Raw genomic sequence first — 23,504 nt, forward strand, 5'->3', positions numbered from 1 at the left:
TTACACCAGATTTCCTCAATATATATTGAACGGTTCCCTTATACGATGAGATGGACTCCTGACCTCACAATCTACCTTGTTATGACCTTGCACCTTGTTGTCTGTCTATAATGCACTTCCCTATAGCTGTGATACTTTACTCTACTCTGTTATTGTTTTCACCTGTACTACCTCAATGCACTCTGTACTAACTCAATATATCTGCACTGTGTAATGAATTGATCCGTATGAATGGTATGCAAGACAAGTTTTTCACTGTACCTCAGTACAAGTGACAATAATAAAACAATACCATATTTGCAGTATAACTTCACAAACAGTGTGAGGCAATTAAGGAAGTTCTAGTGTTTCATTTTACTTGACTACCATGCATTGCGTTGTTATGTGAAATGCAAACTGATTGAAACGTTATAATCTTTTGGCCAGAGAGACTGGAAAGACAGGAAGCAGAAGATTGAATTATGAGAGAACTTATTCAATACTGGGTAGAACTGAATCCACAACAAAATTTAGAACACATTGCACAATTTTGCAATGAATTTTTCTAAGTTCCATCGGGCAAGCTAAGGTTTTGACATTCAAGCAGCGTGTTGCTGTCATTGTGCGAAAGCTTGTGTGGTTCTGCAAGCATTTGTTTAAATAGCTCATATCAGTTATTTGGGAACCTGAGACAAGCACGTATGTAACGTACTGATGTAATGGACAAACAGCAAGGGTTAGAGAGAGTGCAATGTGTATTAGTGATCCAAAAGTGTGCAAGTTCTTAAGGGTGGAAGTTTCTACATATGCAGAAAAATCTGAGACTGCAGTTTGTACTGGGTAGGAAACGTGGAATTATGTTACACAAAATGAAGCAGAAGTTTTGTTTTAGAGAAGCAACCCCTTAAAATAATATCTGAAATTATATCAATGATTGTTGTGTGATTATTGATGGGAACTAGTGAGTAATATTACAGCAGAGCAGAAGTGAACAGAGTTGTGGAGTTTCCTTCCCAAGATAGAATATGTGGACATGACTGAAAATTTTAGAGTTGGAGGAGGAGAAGTGGTGAGCAAAGTGAGCTCTTGATTCGTAACGGGTATTACTTTGCAGTAGAAGTGTAACACTGGATTAATTACAAAAAATTATAACTGATGAGAATGCTTTCTAACTGGTTTTAAGCTAGGTATTACTTCCCAAAAGTGTGGAAGAGGCAGAAGCTGCCTTCATGTTTAAAATGTGCAACCTGTGGAGATTCATTTTGAAAAGGCTTTTGGTGTGCTGTTAGAAATCAGAAGATTGCATAGAGAATCAATTAAGCACATTCATTACGACTGACACCACAAGTTACTATTCACATCAGCAGTTATAGGATAGTAAACTAATGGACTTGAGGAGCTGGCCCCATTTCCACATACCACATTATGGAGGTTAAATGCACTCTGTTCTACCATCTTCCTGTAAAATGAGTTTTAGAGCAAACAGCAAACTGAGGTAACACTTATTTAAAAAAAAGTCCATGTTATTGTTTGCATATTCATAGTCAAACTTCTCATTGACAAAAACATCAAAAAGACTATTCGTCCATCATCAAAGAAAATAGTATACAACCCTATATGCATTCCAGGGAGTGATTTTTTTTTCTAAATTTTGAAATACACGTAATGTGGAAGTTGTTTTATCTTCTTAATCCAACTATGGAAGGTCATCACATGAAAACTCAGCAGAGGAGCATATATTAGTAGAAGCTACGAATGATTTATACAAAGAAATGTCAGCCTGTCTGAATATGAAGTTGAAGATAAGTAATTGTGGTCTGCCAAATGTTTCTATGTAAGTAGACGTTGATACACTCAAGATTGACATTGAAAGAATCAAAATAAGACATAAACATTGATTGCCTTTGCTTGAGGTCTTCAGTCAATAATACGTTACAAATGCAACAAAAAGGGGAAAAATGGAGAAGATTGTATTCTAGTACAGTGGATCTAGAAGAGGAGGAAAATCAAAAAGCAATAAACTGGAGACTGGAAATCTGAAATAAAACAGAAAATGGTGGAAGTACTGAAGTCAGGAAACATCTATGGAGAGGGAAACAGAGTTTCCATCCCGCGCCCGCACTTTGGCAAGTCCGATCACCTGGCTGTACGTCTACTCCTGACGTATAGGCAGAGACTGAAGACCACAGCACCAGTGGTGAGGACTGTGAAGGAATGGTAAAAGGAGGCAGACGAGCTTTTACAGGACGGCTTTGAATTGGTGGACTGGACCATATTCAGGCATACATCTTTGGATCCGAATGAATGTGTCACGGCTGTCGCCGACTTCATCAAGACTTGCATGGATGAGTGTGTGCTGTCGAGAACATACCGAGTTTTCCCAAACCAGAAGTCCTGAATGAACCAGGAGATTCGCATTCTGCTGAGGACTAGATCTGTAGCATTCAAGACCGGCAATCCAGAACCCTACAAGAAGTCTAGGTATGACCTATGGATGGCCATCGTGAGAGCGAAAAGGCAATTCCATGTGAAGTTAGAGACACAATCGCATGCATGACAGCTGTTGTAGGGTTTGCATGCCATTACTTCCTATTAGGGGAAACCAAACAGCATAAATGGCAGTGATGTTTCACTCCCTGATGAGCTCAATGCCTTTTATGCATACTTTGAAAGGGAGAATAACACTACACCTGTGTGAATCCTCACAGCATCTGGCGACCCTGTGATCTCTGTCTCGGAGGTGACGTCAGAACATCCTTCAAGAGGGCAAACCCTCGCAAGGCGTCAGGCCCTGACGGTGTACCTGGCAGGGGACTGAAAATCTGTGCTGACTAACTGGCTGGAGTGTTCAAGGACATCTTCAATCTCTCATTGCTGCAGTCGCAGGTTCCCACTTGCTTCAAAAGGGCATCAATCATACCAGTGCCCAAAAAGAGCAGGGTGAGCTGCCTCAATGGCTGTTGTCTGGTAGCACTCACATCTACCGTGATGAAATGCTTTGAGAGGTTGGTCATGGCTAGAATTAACTCCTGGCTGAGCAAGCACCTGGACCTGCTGCAATTTGCCTGCTGCCACAACAGGTCTACAGCAGACACAATCTCTTTGGCTCTCCACTCTGCTTTGGAGCACCTAGACAACAGCAAAACATACGTCAGGCTGCTGTTTATCAATTACAAGTTGGTGTTCAACACCATCATCCCCTCAGTACTAATCAACAAGCTTAAACCTGCGCCTCTGTACCTTCCCCTGCAACTGGATCCTTGAGTTCCTTATTGGGAGATCACAGTCAGTACGGATTGGTAGTAAAATTTCCTCCTTGCTGACAATCAACACAGGCGCACCTCAAGGATGCGTACTTGGCCCACTGCTCTACTCTACACTTGCGACTATGTGGCTAGGCACAGCTCAAACACCATCTATAAATTCACCGATGACACCACTGTTGTTGGCAGAATCTCAGATGCTGATGAAGCGGTGTATAGGAGTGAGATAGATCGGCTGGTTGAGTGGTGTCACAAAAACCTCGCACTCAATGCCAGCAAGACCAAGGAATTGATTGTAGACTTCAGGAGGGGGAAGTTGGGAGAACACACACCCGTCCTCATTGAGGGGTCAAGCGGTGGAAAGGAAGAGCATCTTCAAGTTCCTAGGCATCAACATCTCAGAGGATCTATCCTGGTCCCAACACATTGATGTAATCACAAAGAAGGCATGCCAGCAGCTCTACTTTGTTATGTCACCAAAGGCTTGCAAATTTCTACAGATGTATGGTGGACGGCATTCTGACTGGTTGCATCACCGCCTGGTATGGAAGCTCCAATGCGCAGGATCGTAAGAGGCTGTAGAGGGTTGTAGACTCAGCCAGCTCCATCACAGGCACGACCCTCCCCACCATCGAGGACATCTTCAAGAGGCGGTGCCTCAAGAAGGCAGCATCCATCTTCAAGGACCCTCACTACCCGGGACATCCCCACTTCACATTACTACCATTGGAGTACTACCATTGGGAAAGAGGTACAGGAGCCTGAAGACCTACACTCAATGATTCAGGAACAGCTTCTTCCCCCCCACCATCAGATTTCTGAACAGTCCAAGAACACTACCTCAATGTCCTTCTTTCACATTATTTATTTATTTTTGTGACTTTTATGTGACATCTATGTCTTTATTTCTTGCACTGTACTGCTGCCACAAAACAACAAATTTCACGACGTATGTCAGTGTTAATAAATCTGATTCTGAGTTGACTTTTCAGATTGATGACCTTCCATCAGAATTGGAAGAGGAAAGCCTTGAATAAGATATCTTTAGTAGCAGCCAGCATAATCAAAGACCCCACCCACCCAGGCCATTCTCTCTTCTCTCCTCTTCCACCAGGTAGAAGATACAGGAGCCTGAGGGCATGTACCACCAGGTTTAAGGACAGCTTCTACCGCACTGTGATAAGACTATTGAACGGTTCCCTTATATAATGAGATGGACTATGACCTCATGATCTACCTTGTTGTGACCTTGCACCTTATTGCACTGCACTTTGCCTGTAGCTGTGACACTTTACTCAGTACTGTTATTGTTTTTACCTGTACTACATCAATGCACTCTGTACTACCCCAATGTAACTGCACTGTGTAATGAATTGACCTGTATGATCGGTTTGTAAGACAAGCTTTTCACTGTACCTCGGTACAAGTGATAATAATAAACCAATACATGTACATCGAAACACAGTGATATGTGTCTTTTTGCATTAGAGAATGTGCTGGGGGCAGCCCGCAAGTGTTGCCACACTTCCGGTGCCAACATAGCATGCCCACAACTCCTAACCCCTACGTCTTTGGAAAGTGGAAGAAAACCGGAGCACCCGGAGGAAACCCACGCAGACACAGGGAGAACGTACAAACTCCTTACAGACAGCGGCCAGAATTGAACCCGGGTTGCTGCCGCTGTAATAGTGTTACACTAACCACTACACTACCGTGCCTGAGTACTACTCACGAGGAAGATTAAAAGCTGACTAATTATACACACAACTGCCAGTTAGTATGCATCTGTTTCACTAGAGGAAGGAAATTTGTCCTTGGCAATCTGGCCTATGTGTAACTCTAGTTTCACAGCATTATACCATTATATGGGTAATAAGTGCAGGCCTTGCCTATGACACCCACATCCTGTGCTTGAATTTTTTAAAAAGTATGATGAGTTAAGTTTCATCATAATTAATTTAGATATGAGTAAACTACACATTAGTATTGGAATTTATCTGGTGTTTTTAATGTAGGAAGTACCCACACAAATAAATCCTGGTTCAAAAAAAGTTCCAAAGAGGACCAACTAAAAACTTGATCAAAGGTACACAGATGCAGTGAGGTTTTAACTGAGGGAGAGTTAGAGACAAAATCGGTTATAGGTTAGTTAAAGACAGCAGAGTTGGAGGTGTGCAGAAGCAGTCAAGGAGTTTGAAGTCCAGAATTTTAAAACATTGGACGACTAAAGTCTCAGTGAGCACGAGAAATTAATTATCACAATCAGCGTGGCTTAGAAAATGTGCATTTTGTATTAACTACTCTTTAAAGATGGTGAATTATGGGAAGCTGGCCAGGAGAATATTGGAGTGACTGATTATGGTGGCAGCAAAATGTAGGATGAAGGGTTTGGCGGCAGGTGTGGCATAAATAAGCAGTGGATTAGCGGATAATAGAGTTATCAGCCCAGAGTCGTCTACAATATGAAACAAACAAACAGTCTGATTCAGTCTGAGACAGTGGGCAAAGAGCAAATAGAATTAGTAGTAATAGTAGAGAATTTTTAGCTGGAAATGAGGAAAGTGGTTTTCTCCTTTTTGATGTATAATTGTCCAGTCGGATAATAAAATATAAATAACCTGGCACACTGGTTCAGCTATCACAAGGGACAAGTATGCCATACAAAGCAGTAAACTTACTAGAGCATGACTGTTATTTTCAGTATTTCCATCTTGATGGATATTGCATTGCTTTGGAATGCATAATTACCACAAGAACGAAACTACTTATAATTCATTAACTTGGAAGAATTACTATTGTACTATATACAGGGGTTTCAGAAAAGACAGAGGAGGGGAAAAGGGAAGTGGATGAAAGGTTTTATCATGTTGGAAAGGGAATGTTCTTGAAGAAAGGCTAGGACATTATTTCGAAATGAGAAGCAAAAAGGCAATGATTACACTATTAAGACTCCAAATAGTGAGAATAAGCTGGAGGAGTACATCTGTAGAAAAATTATAGAGATGTACAACTCAAGATCACAAGACAAGGGAGCAGAAGCAGGCCATTCGGCCCATCGAGTCTGCTCCAAGGAAAAGGGAAAAAGAAATGGGGAATGGGGAGAAAAAAAAACTATTCTAATCCCAATTTCCGGCCTTATCCCCACATCCCTTGATACCCTGACTATTTAGATATCTATCTATCTCTTCCTTGAATGCCCCCACTGATCTGGCCTCCACTGCTGTACGTGGCAAGGAGTTCCACAAATTCACCACCCTCTGGCTAAAGAAATTTCTCCTCATCTCTGTTTTGAAACTGTACCCTCTAATTCTAAGATTGTGCCCTCTGGTCCTGGACTCACCCACCAAGGGAAACATCCTAGCCACATCTACTCTGTCCTTTCCTATCAACATTTTAAATGTCGCTATAAGGTCCCCTCTCATTCTTCTGTACTCCAGTGAGTACAGTCTAAGAGCCGACAAACGCTCATCATACGTAAGCCCTTTCATTCCTGGAATCATCCTCGTAAATCTCCTCTGAACCCTCTTCAACGTCAGCACATCCTTCCTAAGATGTGGGGCCCAAAACTGTGCACAGTATTCCAAATGAGGCCTCACTAGTGCCCTGTAGAGCCTCATCAACACTTCCTTACTTTTATACACTATACCTCTCGAAATGAATGCCAACATAGCATTCACTTTCTTTACCACCGATCCGACCTGGTGGTTAACCTTTAAGGTACCCTGCACGAGTACCCCCAAGTCCCTTTGTACTTCCGTACTTTGAATCTTCTCTCCTTCTAGATAATAATCTGCCTGCTTATTTCTGCTTCCAAAGTGTACAACTGCACATTTCTCAACATTGAATCTCATCTGCCATTTCCTTGCCCATTCTCCTAAACTGTCTAGGTCCCTCTGCAACCTTTCTATCTCCTCAATACTCCCTACTCCTCCACCTATCTTGGTGTCATCCGCAAACTTAGCCACAAAACCATTTATTCCATTATCCAAATCGTTGATGTACAAGGTAAAAAGGAGCAGCCCCAATACCGACCCCTGCGGCACACCACTAGTAACCGGTAACCAACCAGAACAAGATCCTTTTATTTCCACTCTTTGCTTCCTGCCAACCAGCCAATACTCCACCCATTCTGCTATCCTCATCTTATTAATCAGTCTCTTGTGAGGCACCTTATTGAAGGCCTTTTGAAAGTCTAAATACACAACATCTACCGCCTCTCCCTTATCCACCCTACCTGTGATTTCTTCAAAAAACTCTGCTTTACAGTGGTAATATTGGGGGCTTAGATTTGCCAAAAAGTATTGCAGAAAATATTAGGGTAAAGGAGAAGGATGAATTTTTGAAATGTGTTCAGCTTCCTTTTCCAGTATGTTCTTGGCTCAGCTAAGGAGGCATTGTTGGATATGAGGTTGGGAAATGGATCAAGTGTCTATGGGAGAACTCCAGAGTGATCATTGGATCATAAGCTTGTAAGAATTGAAGGAAGATGAGGAATAATCTAAAGTAGATGATCTTCACTGGGATGAAGATAGAACCAAAGACTGGCAGGACAACCTGTAATGGAAAAATTGTTGATCTTTAGCAGGTAGATATTTCAGGTAGAGGCCATATATATTCCCACAAGAGGGGAAATTAGGGGAACAAAGCCAGGGCTCCTTGGATGATAAGAGAGATCAGGAGCAGGATGAAACAGAATGAAGGTATATGTTGCATGTCAGGTGAATTCTTCAGGTGAGAAATGGGCTAAATACAGTGAGTTTTGAGAAGTGAAGAAGTAACTAAGTCTGCCAAGGAGAGAATATGAGAATCAAATGACAGCACAAAAGGGAGCCTAAAAAATTATCTACCCGCAAATGCATGGGACCTATTAGGGACAAAGAATGTGATCTCTGCTTAGAAATGGAGGGAAGCTATGCTACTTAAATTAGTGTTTCATATGGATGTTTACTAGGGAAGATGGCACAGGTCATGGTCAGTGTGAAAATTAATTAGCAGGATGTACTGGAAAGACTCATTACACTAGGAGTGAATAAATTACCAGGTTCAGATGGATGATACCCCTGGTTGCTAAGTGAAGTGGGGGTGGACATAATGGAACAACTTGAATAACCTACCAGTCTTTTCTTGATACAGAGTAGATGCCAGAGGATTGGGAATGGCAATGGTAACATCCTAGTTTGATAAAGGGTACAATGGCATTTCAAGTAACTACAAGCTGACCATTTTAAGAATTAATGGTGAGTAAGGTTTTAGAAATAATAATCAGGGGAAAAATTAATGGGCTAATTGGAGAAGTTGGAGCAAATTATGGAGAGCTATCACAGACTGTATTTGACTAACCAAACTGATTTTTTTTAAATGAAGTAATAGACAAGGTAGATGCTAAATGTTTTCTTTTGTGGGGGAATCTGGAACCATCTGGCATAGTTTCAGAATTAGGGTTTATTCATTTAAAGTGAGGATAAGGAGGAATTCTCTCGCAGGATCTTGAACCTTTGGAACGCCCTACTCCAGAGAACATTGAAGGCTGAATCAAATAAATGGAATAAAAGGCTGGAATAGCCTGAGTCCTTTGGTCTATAAAGGAGTCAAGGGTTTAGGGGAAGCAGGTAACAAGATGGAGTTGAGGCCATGATCTCATTGAGTGGTGGAATACGCTCAAGGAGCCACGTGGCCTGTTCCTATCCTCCTTGTACGCATATTCCTTGGAAGAAAGGAAGTTGAGAGGAGCTTTGATAGAGGTGTACATGATTATGACAGTTTTAGATAAGATACGATATCTTTATTAGTCTCACGTACATAGAAAGACACAGTGAAATGGATCTTTGTGTAGAATGTGCTGGGGGGCAGCCCACAAGTGTCGCCATGCTTCTGGCACCGACATAGCATGCCCACAATTTCCTAACCCATATGTCTTTGGAATATGGGAGGAAGCCAGAGCACCCAGAGGAAACCCACGCACTCACGGGGAGAACATACAAACTCCATACAGACAGCGGCCAGAATTGAACCTGGGTCGCTGGCACTGTAATAGTGTTACACTAACCGCTACAGTCCCGTGGCAAAGAAAGCCGATTGGACTGGTGATGCAGATTTAGCACTTCCTTATGACAAGAGGCTGTTCAACCCACTGGGTCCCAGTGCAACAAGTCCCATTTCCCTCCCTCTTCATTTTCCTGTACCCCTGCAACTCATTCTCTGTCACAAGCCTATTCAATGTCCTTTGATTCTTTTGCCACTTACCTGCACTGAGTGGTAATTACGGTCACCCATAACTTATCAGCCTATCTTGGAAGGGGGAATCTGGAGCATCAAGAAGAAACCCATGTGATCACAGGAAGAACATGCAATGTCCACAAAGGCAGCACCTGTGTCAGGATCAAACGTGGTTTTCTGGAACTGAGACAACAGCACTAAGTGTTCACTAATGGGCAAGGAAGGCAAGAGGGAAATGAGGAAGGACTTTCTTGTGCAACACATGGTAAAGATCTGGATGAGAGTAGTCGAAACAGCCTGGATCAATGATTTGAAAGGAAATTGGGTAAGTAATTGAGACAAATAAACTTACAGGGCTATGGAGATAGTGCAGAAATAAGATTGACTAGATCCCTCTACAGAGAGTCAGTTAGCATGGGCAAAATGATCTTAACCTAGGCTGTAATGTCTGTATGGCTCAAGGAAGAGCAGTTCAGTTCGCTGTTTGCAGTGGCTGCTGAGTTTCTACTAGCAGCTCATGAACCCAATCATTTCAGTTTTTCACGTGATTCATCTTATTGTACCTCTTGTTCTGCCGGTGGGTTTGTGTGTCTTTCCATGACTACATCTTCAGCTTGTACCATGACAGCTGTTCTAACTCTGTTCAGTTCAGGAAATGTGTTATGGAACAACCATATCCTCATATGATCCAGGCACCTTGACAGTTTCTGTCTTTTAATTACATTTTGTTTGTTGTTCCTTGCTAAGAGCTGTGTGCTGGCATAATGTTGAACCAAACGTTGAATGGTTCTTGAAAAAGCCAGTTGCTCAATTTCTCTTTGCTGCTATTTGGGAGTCAAGAGTAGTCCTAGGAAAGCATCTATTCACCTACACTCTTATTTGATGGTGGTTGTAGAACATTTAAACAATAGTGGGGTGGTATCCTTTGCTACTCACAAATGTTGCACAGGTACTTGAAGGATCACAGGGCTATTGTCCATGACATACTATTTGCCAGGCCTCTTTCTCTTTCCTGCAGTGGAAACATTTTAGGTCATCTTTTACTTGAGCTTATGCTGCTGCTTCTTTGTTTTAAGAGGTGGTATAATTTGCCTATATCTTTGGTGAGTTGTACATTTCCTGGACTATACACTTAAGGAAGCCATTGCAGCTCTATTCTCCACAGTACTCGTCAGTTCTAGTGGTCTTCCTGCTATAACTTGCACATTATAAGCACACAGTTAGTAATAAGCTTTACATTATTATAGCTAGGTTATTTGACTGAAGCACTTGAATTGTTCTTGTATTGTCTCCTTTATTTCTCCATACAGGGCCTGTGCCACACTATTTCCCGGTTAGTATTTATCCCTCAATCAAAAACACTAAAACATAGATTATCTGCTCATTATCATGTTGCTGTTGGCAACGTTGCGCTCAAAAGGATTACCATATTTACACTGCAACAGTGACTATTCTTCAAAAAGTCAAAGTCCAGTTTATTGCCATATACACAAGTGCATGTATGCACAGGTGCAATGAAAAACTTGCAGCAGTAGCATCACAGGCACATAGCATCATACAAGCAGCATTAACAAGAAAAACATAAATTAAACATAAATTATACACAATTTTTACAAGAAAAAAGCCACAAGTTAAAACAAAAATATAAGTCTATTTTAGTGCAAAGTGATCAGAGTGGTCATAGTATTGCTAAACTGTACTGGTGCTTAGGGTTTTGCCAGTTGGTTCAAGAACCAAATTGTTGAAGGGAAGTAGCTATTCTTGAACCTGTTGATGTGGGACTTCAGGCTTCTGTACCTCCGGCCTGATGGCAGCTGCGAAAAGTACTTCATTGATTGTAATGTGTTTTGCTGTGTCATGAAAGTGCTACAGAAATGATTTATTTTATAGTGAGTACCTAACTAGTTCTTAATAAACCTAAAAAATAGTTGATACAATGACTGTCTTAATATCTGTTAAATATGTTAGGTACTGAAATCAATTTTGGGAATATTACCAAAATTGCCAAACTATCTTTTATTAGATAATTACATGTTCATGAAAACTCACTTTGACTCTCACCAACTTCCCCTTTGACTCTCACCAACTTTTACCGATGCACCATAGAAAGCATCCTATCTAGATGTACCACGGCTTGGTACGGCAACTGCTCTGCCCAGGACCGCAAGAAACTGTAGAGAGTTGTGGACACAGCCCAGCGCATCACGGACACCAGCCTCCCCTCCTTGGACTCTTTCTTTACCTCTTGTTGTCTTGGTGAAGCAGCCAGCATAATCAAAGACCCCACCCACCCGGGACATTCTCTCTTCTCTCCCCTTCTATTGGGTAGAAGATACAGGAGCCTGAGGGCACGTACCACCAGACTTAAGGACAGCTTCTACCCCACTGTGATAAGACTATTGAACGGTTCCCTTATACAATGAGATGGACTATGACCTCACGATCTACCTTGTTGTGACCTTGCACTTATTGCACTGCACTTTCTCTGTAGCTGTGATACTTTACTCTGTACTGTTAATGTTTTTACCTGTACTACATCAATGCACTCTGTACTAACCCAGTGTAACTGCACTGTGTAATGAATTGACTGTACGATCAGTTTGTAAGACAAGCTTTTCACTGTACCTCGGTACAAGTGACAATAATATACCAATACCACCGTTTACATCTTTTTCAAAGTTTGTGCTCATTTAGTTTTTTTCAAAAATAACGTGTTTTCTAGAGACTTTAGTGCTTTTGACAGTAACAGGCATTCCTACTTATTACGTGCCTCTAACTTAGATTTATTACAGTTTGTTTTATTTTTTTACACACAGAAAACACCACTCTTAACTCAAGCAGTGAGGCAGAGCGGAAATCCCAACACCATTATCTGTCCTGCCTGAATGAGCAAAGAATTGAAGAGCTGGGAGCACAACCTTTGATTGACCTTATTAATAGGGTAAGCTTTGCTCGGGAGTATTAGAAAGATGTTTATGATATTGTTTAGCCTATAAGATAAATTATTCTTACAATTTAAAATTTTAAAGTATAGTTTTGAAGGCTTTGATTCATTTTGATATTGTTTGAAGATGGTAGAAATATCCGTAACTGATGGTTTTGAAGTATGAAGTGAAGTTTATCTTTAATCATTTTATGCTGCTGAATTTCAGGGTTTTCAGCTATTTTTCCACAGATGGAATTTGGATATGACTTTTGTTGAAATACTACTTACAAATTAAGGCAACATAAAAGTTTTAAAGCTATCCGAGAACTACATGCTGAGTACCAGCAAGAAGAGAATTGGGTTGGTTTATTTACCAATTTAAATTATTACTAATGGTAATGAGTTACCACAGGGGGATCATTTTCTTGCAGATGCACTCAGTAAAAGTTTGTACCACAGGGCTTTGTAATGTCCCTTACCCTTGAGCTTTGTGTGCAGTTAATTTTGATTGGTTAGTGTTGACTCAGATCATGATTATAAGTTGTGTAAGGGCAGAATTATATTGGATGTTAGCCAGTTTTCTTGCAAAGAATAGTGGATCTATTGAAGAGGTTGCAGGTTTGTGCAGTCTGTTGCTAGCATATGGTAATCCTTCAAAGAGCTGACAAATTTCTGCCTGGGGTAGAAATACAATATCAGCTACTGAGTTACAGGTTAATGTGGGGAAAATACCTAATCATTTCCATTCTCGCTGGAAACATTGGTATTATCTAATGTAAAAGTGAAGATCAATCATGTTTGTAGTAGGCATCCTCTTTTATAAATGAGGACATATATGATCTATAGTAGTTTTGATGCCTAAGGAGTTTGCAGAGAAATTTCCAGATTTTTTTTCTCCTAGTTGCCCTGGGATTTTGACTGTTCTTTTGCCTCTCCTAGTGAATTATATGGCTGTGTGTGAAGGAAGAAACACAGCTGTGTGTACGGATTGGATGGACTATTAGATTTCCTGTTAGCTGATTATGTGTATTTGAGGCCATTTTGTGAGTTTATTGTTCATTTATGGAAATGAAGGAAACAGAAACATAGTAAATAAAAGCAGGAGTAGGCCATTTGGCCCTTCAAGCTTGCTGCACCATTTAATATGATTATAGCAGATCATCTATATATATTTGGTGCCTGAAGAACAAATATTAATTCCTCCTTGAATCTATTTAATAATTTGGCTTCAACTGTATTTTGTGGTGGAGAATTCCACAGGGTCACCATTCTCTAGAACAAATTTCTTCTCATCCCTGTATTATATACCTTATCCTTATCTTTGACCCCTGGTCCTGGATTCCTCCATTATCAGGAACATCCTTTCCGTATCTGATCTGTCCAGTACTGTTAGAATTATGTTGGCTTCTATGAGATCCCCTCTTATTCTTTAACTCTAGTGAAAATTGACCCAAACTCTCTTCAAACATCAGTCCTGCCATCCCAGGAATTGGTCTGGTGAACTCCCTCTGTTGTAAGATTAGGAGACCGAAAGTGCACACAGTACTAGAGGTGTCGTCCTACTAAAGCACTGTACAATTACAGCAAGACATCCCTGCTCCTATCCTCCAATCCTCCTGCTGTGAAGGCCAGCATTCCATTGCCTTCTGCACTTGCATGCTTACCTTCAGTGACTAGTGCAGAAGAACACCCAGGACTGTGGCATCTCTGTCTTTCCCAATCCATTGCCATTCAGATCGTAATCAACCTTCCTTTTATTACCACCAAAGTGAATAACCTCACATTTATCCATACGATATTCCTCTAATCTTTTCCTATCCGGGTGCTTGTCCACATGACTTTTAAATGTTGTAATTGTACCTGCTTCTATCACCTCCTCTGGCACCTCATTCCATATAATCACCGCCCTCTGTTTGAAAAACTTGTCCCTCTGATCTCATTTTAAATTTCTCTTCTCTCAGCTTAAACTTGTTGCCTCTGCTTTTAGACTCCTTCATCATGAGGGAAAAAGACTCTGACTTTCTACCAATCTATGCCCCTCATAATGTTATAAACCTCTAAAAGGTCACCCCTCAGCATTGTACACTCCATTGAGAACAAGCTAAGTTTGTCCAATCTCTCCTTGTAACTAATACTCTCTAATCCAGGCAACATCCTGGTTAACCTTTTCTGCACCCTCTTCAAAGCTTCCACATCTTTCCTGTCAAGTGGTGACCAGAATTGCACACAATCTTCCAAAAGTGGCCTAACCAAAGTTTTAAACAACACATAAAAAGCTGGAGGAACTCAGCGGGTCAGGCAGCATCTATGGAAGGAAATGGATAGCCGACATTTTGGGACGAGACCCTTCATCAGGACTGGAAAGAAAGTGGAGAGATAGCTAGTATAAAAAGGTGGGGGGAAAGGGTGGACCAAGTCCTGGCAGGTGATGGGTGGATACAGGTGAGGGGGGGTGATAGGCAGGTGGGGGGGGGGGAAGAGTGTGAATGATGTGAGAAGCTGGGAGGTGATAGGTGGAGGTGACATAGGTCTGTAGAAGATGGAATCTAATAGGAGAGAACACTGGAACATGGAATAAAGGGGAGGTGAGGAGGGGGACCAGTGGGAGGAATGTGTGGGCAAAGGGCAAATCGAGAGGGTGGGGTAGGGGAAAAAGATGGGGTGATGGGGGCCGGAGGGATAAGGGGAAATAAAGGGGGTGGGGGGTGGGAAGCTAGAGAAGTCAATGTTCATGCCATCAGGTTGAAGACTACCAAGGCAGAATATGAAGTGCTTTTCCTCTAATCTGCATTTCACCTCAACTTGGCAGTAGAGGAGGCTGTGGACAGACATGTTGGTGTGGGAATGGGAAGTGGAATTAAAATGGCTGGCCACTGGGAGATCCCGGCTGGTATGGCAGACAGAGCGAAGGTACTCAACGAAGCACCCCAAGTTCCCTTTGTACATCAATGTGCATTCTGTCAGGCCCTGGGGGTTGATCCACCTTAATGACTGCCAATATTAATGCTTCCTCCTTGCTGATAGAAACATGTTCCATAATATCAGCATACCCTTCCTCTAACTCTCCATCCTCTATATCCTTTTCCCTGGTGAATACTGACAAAAAGCAGTCATTTCGGACCCCACTCATATCCCCTACTTCCACATGTAGATTACCCCATTGGTCCCTGAGGGCACCTGTTGTTCTTTCCCCAGCTACCTTCTTGCTGCTAACATACTTATAAAAGGTTTTGGGGTTGTCTTTAATCCTGCTCGTCAAGACTATTTCATGTCCTCTTTTTGTTCTCCTCACTTCTTTCTTCTCTTCTATATCCTTAAAGTTCAAAGGACTCATTTGATACCAGAGAAACAGGACTGCGGATGCTGGAATCTAGACGAAAAATACTATGAAGCTGGAGGAACTCAGCAGGCCAGGCAGCATCCGTGGAGAAAAGCAGGTGGTCAACATTTCGGGTTAGGACCCTTCTTTAGGACTGGAGATAGGAAAAGGGGAAGCCCAATATAAAGGAGGGAAAAGCAGAGCAGTGATAGGTGGACAAAAGAGGGGAGGTGGGGTGGGCCCAGGGTGGTGATAGGTAGATGCAGGTAAGAGATGGTGATAGACAGGTGTGGGGGAGGAGGGGAGAGCAGATCCATTGGGGGATGGGTCAAAGGTAAAGAGAGAAAGGAAAAAGGGTAAAAAAAAGAGAGGCTAGGAAAGAAGAGAAGAAGCATGGTGGGGGGGGGGCGGGTGTTGTGGGGAAGGGGGAGAATTCAATGTTCATCCTGTTAGGCTGCAACATTTGTATCATTTGATACCAATTGCCTATACCTGATCGATCCTCTTTGCTGATCAAACCTTCAATTTCTTTTGTTAATTAAGGTTCTCTAATCTAACCGTCTTTGCTTCTTACCCTTACAGGACACGCTGACTCTGAACTCTTATTATCAAGCTTTTAAACTCTTCCTACTTATCAGAAGTTGATTCTCTCTTCAGCACCTGCTCCCAATCTACTTTCGCCAGGTCCTGTCTTAAACTGCTAAAATCCACCCTTTCCCAATTTAAGACCCTAACTCTAGGACCAACATATTTTTCCATGACTACCTTGAAACTTGCCAGACTATGGTCACTGTTCCCAAAGGATTCCTCCACAGATACTTCCACCACTTGCTCATTCTCATTCCCGTTCCCTAATACAAGTACAGCCCCTTCCCTAGTAGGATTCTCAACATATTGCTTTAAAAAGCCTTTATGGATGCAATTTATAAATTGCATTTCGTCTAAGCCCCTTACACTAAGGCAATCCTTGTTAATAATGGGAAAGTTAAAATTCCCCACTACTACTACCATATCGTTTTTACAGCCAACTGTGATTTGTCTACATATCTGTTCTTTTAATTCCCATTGACTATCTGGAAGCCTATAGAATAACCCCATAAAAGTGATTAGCCCTTTCTTATTTTTAAGTTCTACTCATAGGCCAATCCCTTCAGGGTATTCTTCCTGAGTACTGCCATAATGCACTCCCTAATCAACAGTGTGACACCCAGTTCCCTTTTTTAGCCTCCTCTCTGTCATGCCTGAAACTTGTATAACCCGGGATATTGAGCTGCTCTCATCTAAATCATTAATACATATCATGAATAGTTTGGATCCCAGCACAGATCCCTGTGGTATCTCACTTGTCACTGCAGGCTGCTTGGAAGAAGACAGGTTTATCCCTACTCTTTGCTTCCTCTTGGCAAACCAGTTCTCTATCCATATCAGTACCTCATTCCTAATCCCATGTGCTTTAAATTTGCTTGCCAACCTCTTATACAGGACATTATCGAGAGCTTTTTGAAGATGAACAATTGAGGTTAAGTTGCAATAAATTACATTTATGTTAAAAGTGGTTTAATAATTTGTATTTGCCTAGTGATTGAGGTACAGAAGGAATCATAATGGAGAGTGGTGTTCCAGGGTATTCTTGATATTGAACTCTTCAGTGAAAGGCAAATTCCTGAATATTTAACAAAAATGTGCTGTTTCCTTTTAACATTTCTGAACTTGAGAGTACATAAGGCAGATGGAAAATTTGTAACATTGCCCTTTAAATTTTACTTTTGATACTGTATGACACCTATGCTTTCAGTCTTAGAACATAGGACACTACAGCACAGCACAGTACGGGCCCTTCAGCCCATGATGTTGTGCCGACCCGTATAAACCTACTCCGTGATCAATCTAACCCTTCCCACAGCCCATAACCTTCCATTTTTCTTACATCTGTGTGCCTATCTAAGAATCTTTTTAAATGTTCCTATTGTATCAGCCTCTACCACCACCCCTGACAGTGCGTTCCAGGCACCCACCACACTCTGTGTATTTTTTTTTAAAAACTACCTCTCACATTTCTCCTAAACTTCCCTTCACTCACTTTAAATGGATGTCCTCTGGTATTGGCCATTGCCACCCTGGGAAAAAGCTGCTAGCTGTCCACTCTACCTATGCCTCTCATATTCTTATACACCTCTATCAAGTTGCCTCTCATCCTCCATCTCTCCAAAGAGAAAAGCCCTAGCTTGTTCAACCTTTCTTCATGAGAAATGTTCTTTAATCCATGCAGCATCCTGGTAAATCTCCTCTGCACCCTCTCTAAAGCTTCCACATCCTAGGCCCCCCCGCCCTTTTTTACCTCCCTCCCTATCCCTTTTGAAACATCTAATCCCTGGAACATCAAGCAGCCAAACCTGCCTTTGCGATAGCCAAGTCCCTGTAATGGCCACAACATCGTAAATCCATGTACTGATCCATGCTCTAAGTTCATCACCCTTATTCTTAATACTTCTCGCATTAAAGTAAACATATTTTAACCCATCCAACTGATTGCATTTATGCCTAGTCCACTGCCTATCCTTCCTCACAGTCTCTCTGCACAATACACTAACTGTTCCATCATCTGACCTAACATTCTGGTTCCCATCCCCTTGCCAACATATTGTTGTAGGTATTGTTGTTGGATGTTAACTGTATTGTTAACATCAAATTAGAGTATATCCTCCAGATTGTTTCAGATGCTTCCTGTTGTCATGAGTATAAGTTGTTTTCACAGATGTATTTTTTCATGTACGTGTACACTAGGCTAGCTATTAACTATTTTTATATTTCTTGCACAGAGTTTTATTATGCTTCAAGAGATTGATATAAAGCATTTGTCTTGTTAATCATCCATGGTCAGCAGTGCTAAATGTGCTGCATTGGCTTCAGTCAAATGAATTTCTGAGGTAGAATGTTAAATACTAAGTCTACTGTCTTTACTGAGGACAAATTTCCAGGCAATTATCCTGTAATCATTATAGATAAACATGTTATAAATATCAGGATTATTGAGAACTGTAAATATACTGGGGATTGTTTTCCTGCATGTTGATTTGGTGTGTTACTAGGCCTAATGTCTGACAGTTAGGTGGAATTAAATTTTTGTCACATGCACCACAGCATGATTTGTAGTTTCAACAGAATAGTAAAATAAAGCATTGCATTGTGTATGACGCAGTGATCCTATCCTTATAAAGTAAAGCATGCTTTGAGATGAAGAGTTGTGCCACAAGAGATTCACTAGCACTTGCATAAATGTTTTAAGACCACAAATGCAATTTAAATGCCATATTTAAACTGGTCTGACAGAACTCTTCTGCCAAACTTGGAAATAAAATCCTTTAATCTTTCTTGATTTGGTGAATTATTAAGTCTGCATTTTCCATCCAGAAAATATTAGTATTAAGTGAATGGGTGCAAATGTGGCAGATGGAGTATAATGTGGTAAAATCTGAGGTCATCCTTTTTGGTAGTAAAAGCAAAATATTTTTTAAATGGGGAGAGATAGAAAGGTGTGCGTGTTCAGAGATATCAGGGGCAAGCAATTAAGAACATATGGTATATTGATCTTTACTGGAACAGGATTTGAGTACAAGAATAAAGACACTTTGCTGAAATTAAATAAAGCTCTGGTGAGAGCAAACACAGAATGTTGTGTACAAGTCTGGTCTCCTGACGTAAGGAATGATATATTTGCAGTACAGTGAAGGTTCACCAGATTGATCTGTGGAATGAGGGGGAGGGTCCTGTGACAAGAGATTAATCAGATTGGGCCTCTAGAGAATTTAAAAGAATAAGAGATGATCTCATAATACAAAATTTTTGAGGGGCTTAACAAGACAGATGTGGAGTTGATTTTTCCCCTGGCAGGGCTGCATAAAGTTAGCGGTCACAGTCTCAAAATTAAGTGGCTGCTATTCAAGAGTGAGAAGCCAGCCAGTCATATACTTCCAGAACTGGAGGTCACGGCCACAGAGGTCTGCAGGCTTCTCAAGGACTTGTCACACCTCTCACGCCCAGGCTAAGATTATTACTGCAGATTGTTATTGTAAGGCACATGAATGCACACTTGGCAGCTGTAGACATTAATATACCAGAGTTTTCTTTTGTGCGGGAGAAGTTAAATATTAATTATTTAAGTACCTGAGCTTTTAATGTCTAAACTCTGGAATCTCTGGCAAATCTAGATGATTTTTCCAAGGATATCCAGGATGCCAGAAATAACAAGCCAATTTGTTCATGTAACTTAAATTACCATAGTACATTGATGTGTTTTTCTCTGCCTTGTCTCCACTTGTTCTTGAACAGATAGTTCTAGTTATCTGAGACAAATCAAAGGACTAAGATAGCCTGGAGTGGTGATTTTGATTAATAGCTGTCCTTGAGACCTACACAAAGACTGCAGCTTTTGTGGACATGGTCTCTGCTTGTTGAATTATCTGAAATTGCCCAAGAACAGTTAATGTGTCTGCTGTCTGTAGCAAGTGGAATCTGGCTAGCTTGATTGCTCAGTAGTGATTTCTTGGATAAAAAGGCAGTGGGGAAGTTTTACTGCAATAATGTGTGGGTTTGGGAGTGGGTGGAGAGCTGAAATCTAAAGAAAAACTCAGAAGCTTGCTGTAAGCAACCATTTTCCGGGATTTATTGAGGCAGACTAGGGGCAAGCAGCCTATTTGCTACAGGGAGGCAGGATGGCATTTTAAATGTTAATGATCCTGGAAGTCTTTGATTTATTCTTTGAGGTAATCTGAATTTGGGCTCTCTGGAAACTAGGCAGCTTTGGGTAAAAGTCATTGAGGGCCAGAAGGAACAACAATGCTTCTTCCCGGCTCTCCAGGATTCCCAGGGTTGTACCCAACTCCATGAAAACTCCTCTCCACAGCAATAATCAAACCTAATAGGCCCCACCACTCCTACTAGGTTTGATTATTGCTACCTCTCATAATGTGCTTGGAAGAATTTAAACTTCAATGATCATCAGGACTGGTTGCTCCGTATCCATACATGCAATTCCACATATTTTTCTCCATGGAGGAAAGCTACTACCTCTCACGTTGGTGCATTCCAAGTGGAAGATCCTGTGTCCTAAGGAAGATACTTAATTAAACAGAAATTGAACATTTTATTTTAGATTGCATCTACTGATCCTAGTCTTAATGATCAGCAAATTTTGTGATGTGGACAGTAGGAATTTTTCAAATTGGAGTTCATGAATTTTTGAATAATATTAGATGTATCACAACAAACCAAAAAGAGAAGAGATTGTCTTGGGAACACGGAAGTAAAGGAAAACATGGGACATCACAGAAGGTGTACTAGGAAATTACTTCCTGCAGACCATCCACCTGTTACTGTAAATATAAATGAATTTGCATTTCCCATTTTAAACCTACTTGCTATATTAATTTTTCTCAATGTTTCACACATGTACCTTTCTACCATGGGCCTGACCATGTTGCTGCAGTATGTTCCATTCTGTTAGACCACATGTCTCCCAGAGAGAAGTTTGTGCAGAAAAACACCTTTGACCACAAGTCAATCATGCAGTGGTCTGCACGGAATGTCATAGAGTTATGCAGCACAGAAACAGGCCCTTTGGCCCAACTGGTCCATGTCAACCAAGATGCTCCATCCAAGCTAGTCCCATTTGTTGGCAGTTGGCCAATAACCTTCTAAACCTTTCCAATTCATGTACCTGTCCAACTGTCTTTTAAAAGTTGTTAATGTACCTGCCTCAACCACTTCCTCTGGCAGCTCATTCGATATATTAACCACCCTCTGGGTGGAAAAAGTTGCCCCATAAGTTCCTATTAAATCTTTCCCCTCGGGTTCCTATTAAATCTTTCCCCTCTCACCTTAAACCTATGCCCTCTAGTTCTTGATTCCCCTGGGAAAAAGACTGAGTGTATTCACCCTATCTATGCCCCTCATGATCTTTATATACCTCTATAAGTTCACCTCTCAGTCTCCTATGCTCCAATGAATAATGACCTAGTCTGTCCAACTTCTATGTATAACTCAGTCCCTCAAGTTCTAGCAACATCCTTATATATCTTTTCTGCACTCTTTCCAGTTTAGTAACATCTTTCCTATGGCAGGGCAATCAAAACTGAACACAATACTCCAAGTGCGTCCTGTACAATCGCACCATGACCTCCCAACTTTTATACTCAATGCCCTGACTGATGAAGGCCAGCGTGTCAAAAACCACCTTCACCATCCTGTCTGCCTGTGACTCCAATTTCAGTGAACCATATATTCCAAGGTCCCTACATTCTGCAACATTTCCCAGAGCTTTGCTATTCCCTGTGAAAGTCCTACCTGAATTTCGCTTGCCAAAATGCAACACCTCACACTTATCTGAATGAAACTCCATTTGCTGTTTCTTGGCCCACTTATTCAGCTGAACAATATCCCCCTGTAATTTTTGATAACCTTCTTCATTGTCCACTATACCACTTATTGGTAAGTCCTTGAAGCCCAATGGGAAAAGGAGAGAGTGGTTCATGTCAGATGGTTCCCCAAGCAAACTATCAAAGTCATTTGATAGAATGCCTTATCACCAGAACTTTCAAGCAAATGCCAGGACTTTGGCTGGTGGTGAGAATGGACCTCTCCATTAAATCTTCCATATACAGCCAGAGTCTGAATCCTAGTGCACACTGTCTTTGAGATGGCTGTGGTCTTGGTAAGAATATCACTCAACTTCTTCTGGACATTGTGTTTACCAAGTAAGTCTGGGAAGAGATGCTTTTGCCTTTGTCAAGGTTCATCTCGAACCTTGTTAAGCAATTGTAAAATTGTAATTTTTATGAATAAAGTATATTTTTGCAAAAAACAATTACTTGCATGTGGTCTTCTTAGTATTGTAGAATTTTACTGAAGTGTTTAGTGACTGTGCAGTTTGATTAACTTTAGTTCAGTATGCAAGGTCATTTCTCCTGTCAGCCCTTCTTCCAGTGGAAAACTGAAACTATCATTATCCAAAAAAAATTACTAGAGTGCAGAACAACTATGAGCAATCAGTAAATTTTTTTTAAGTTTCTGTTTTTACTCCCATTTTTTCAGTAGAAAATATGGAATGTTAAAGAGGAAGAGTTCTTGGATTCAGCTTGGCTTTCAATTTTTTACTAATCTTGAAGCACTAAAAAGCAATAGAATATATTTCTTATATTATGGAAGCCATTATTGCTAATCATATTTATTCTGCTTCTAATGCAGACAGGAGGCTGGAGTATCACAGGTCCTTGGGATAAAGACAACTTCATTGAAGTGCTGAAAATAGTTTCTGCAACATACAGGACAAGTCCATTTTTCACAATTGATATTGGTGCAGACTCTAAAAGTTCCAACAGCAATATCATCGAGGTATCCAAGTTTGTGTTTGAAACAATTCAAAATTATAAAATATGTAAGATTTGTGAAGTAATATTTATTTATAAATGTATATGGTGAAGCTTGTCATGCAAGTCCACCCACTAAGCTGTGACAAAGTGATATCTTAAAACAGCTTCCTAGAATAAATTGCCTATTTCAGATAATGGGGATATTAAGAGATGCAAATGGATTACCAAGTGAAAGAAAATAACACTTGGTAATCTTTTCTGTCACTTTAGTTAATATCTTCTGGATTTTCTTTACCGCTCCATTAAGATACTTTTTACCATCGAAGTCAATACATTTTTGTCATTTTATTTTGTTTTTCAGATCGATCAACCAAGCTTGATTCTTCCATCTCGTCATTATTACCTAAATAAAACAGCAAATGAAAAGGTAAATC

At 40.9% G+C, this 23,504-nt stretch overlaps 1 protein-coding gene across 5 annotated transcripts in view; it reads left to right on the forward strand.

Moving 5' to 3' along the window:
* LOC127571963 (endothelin-converting enzyme 2-like) overlaps positions 1-23,504 on the forward strand; it is a 124,959-nt gene that overhangs the window by 62,210 nt on the left and 39,245 nt on the right. For all 5 annotated transcript variants that reach the window (XM_052018742.1, XM_052018739.1, XM_052018744.1 and 2 more), the window contains 3 exons: positions 12,275-12,399; positions 22,946-23,092; positions 23,432-23,497. In XM_052018742.1, the coding sequence (XP_051874702.1) occupies positions 12,275-12,399; positions 22,946-23,092; positions 23,432-23,497 (338 nt within the window). The remainder of the gene's footprint in view (positions 1-12,274; positions 12,400-22,945; positions 23,093-23,431; positions 23,498-23,504) is intronic.

Source organism: Pristis pectinata, chromosome 6 (assembly GCF_009764475.1).
Source record: "Pristis pectinata isolate sPriPec2 chromosome 6, sPriPec2.1.pri, whole genome shotgun sequence".
NCBI classification, from domain to species: Eukaryota; Metazoa; Chordata; class Chondrichthyes; order Rhinopristiformes; family Pristidae; genus Pristis; species Pristis pectinata.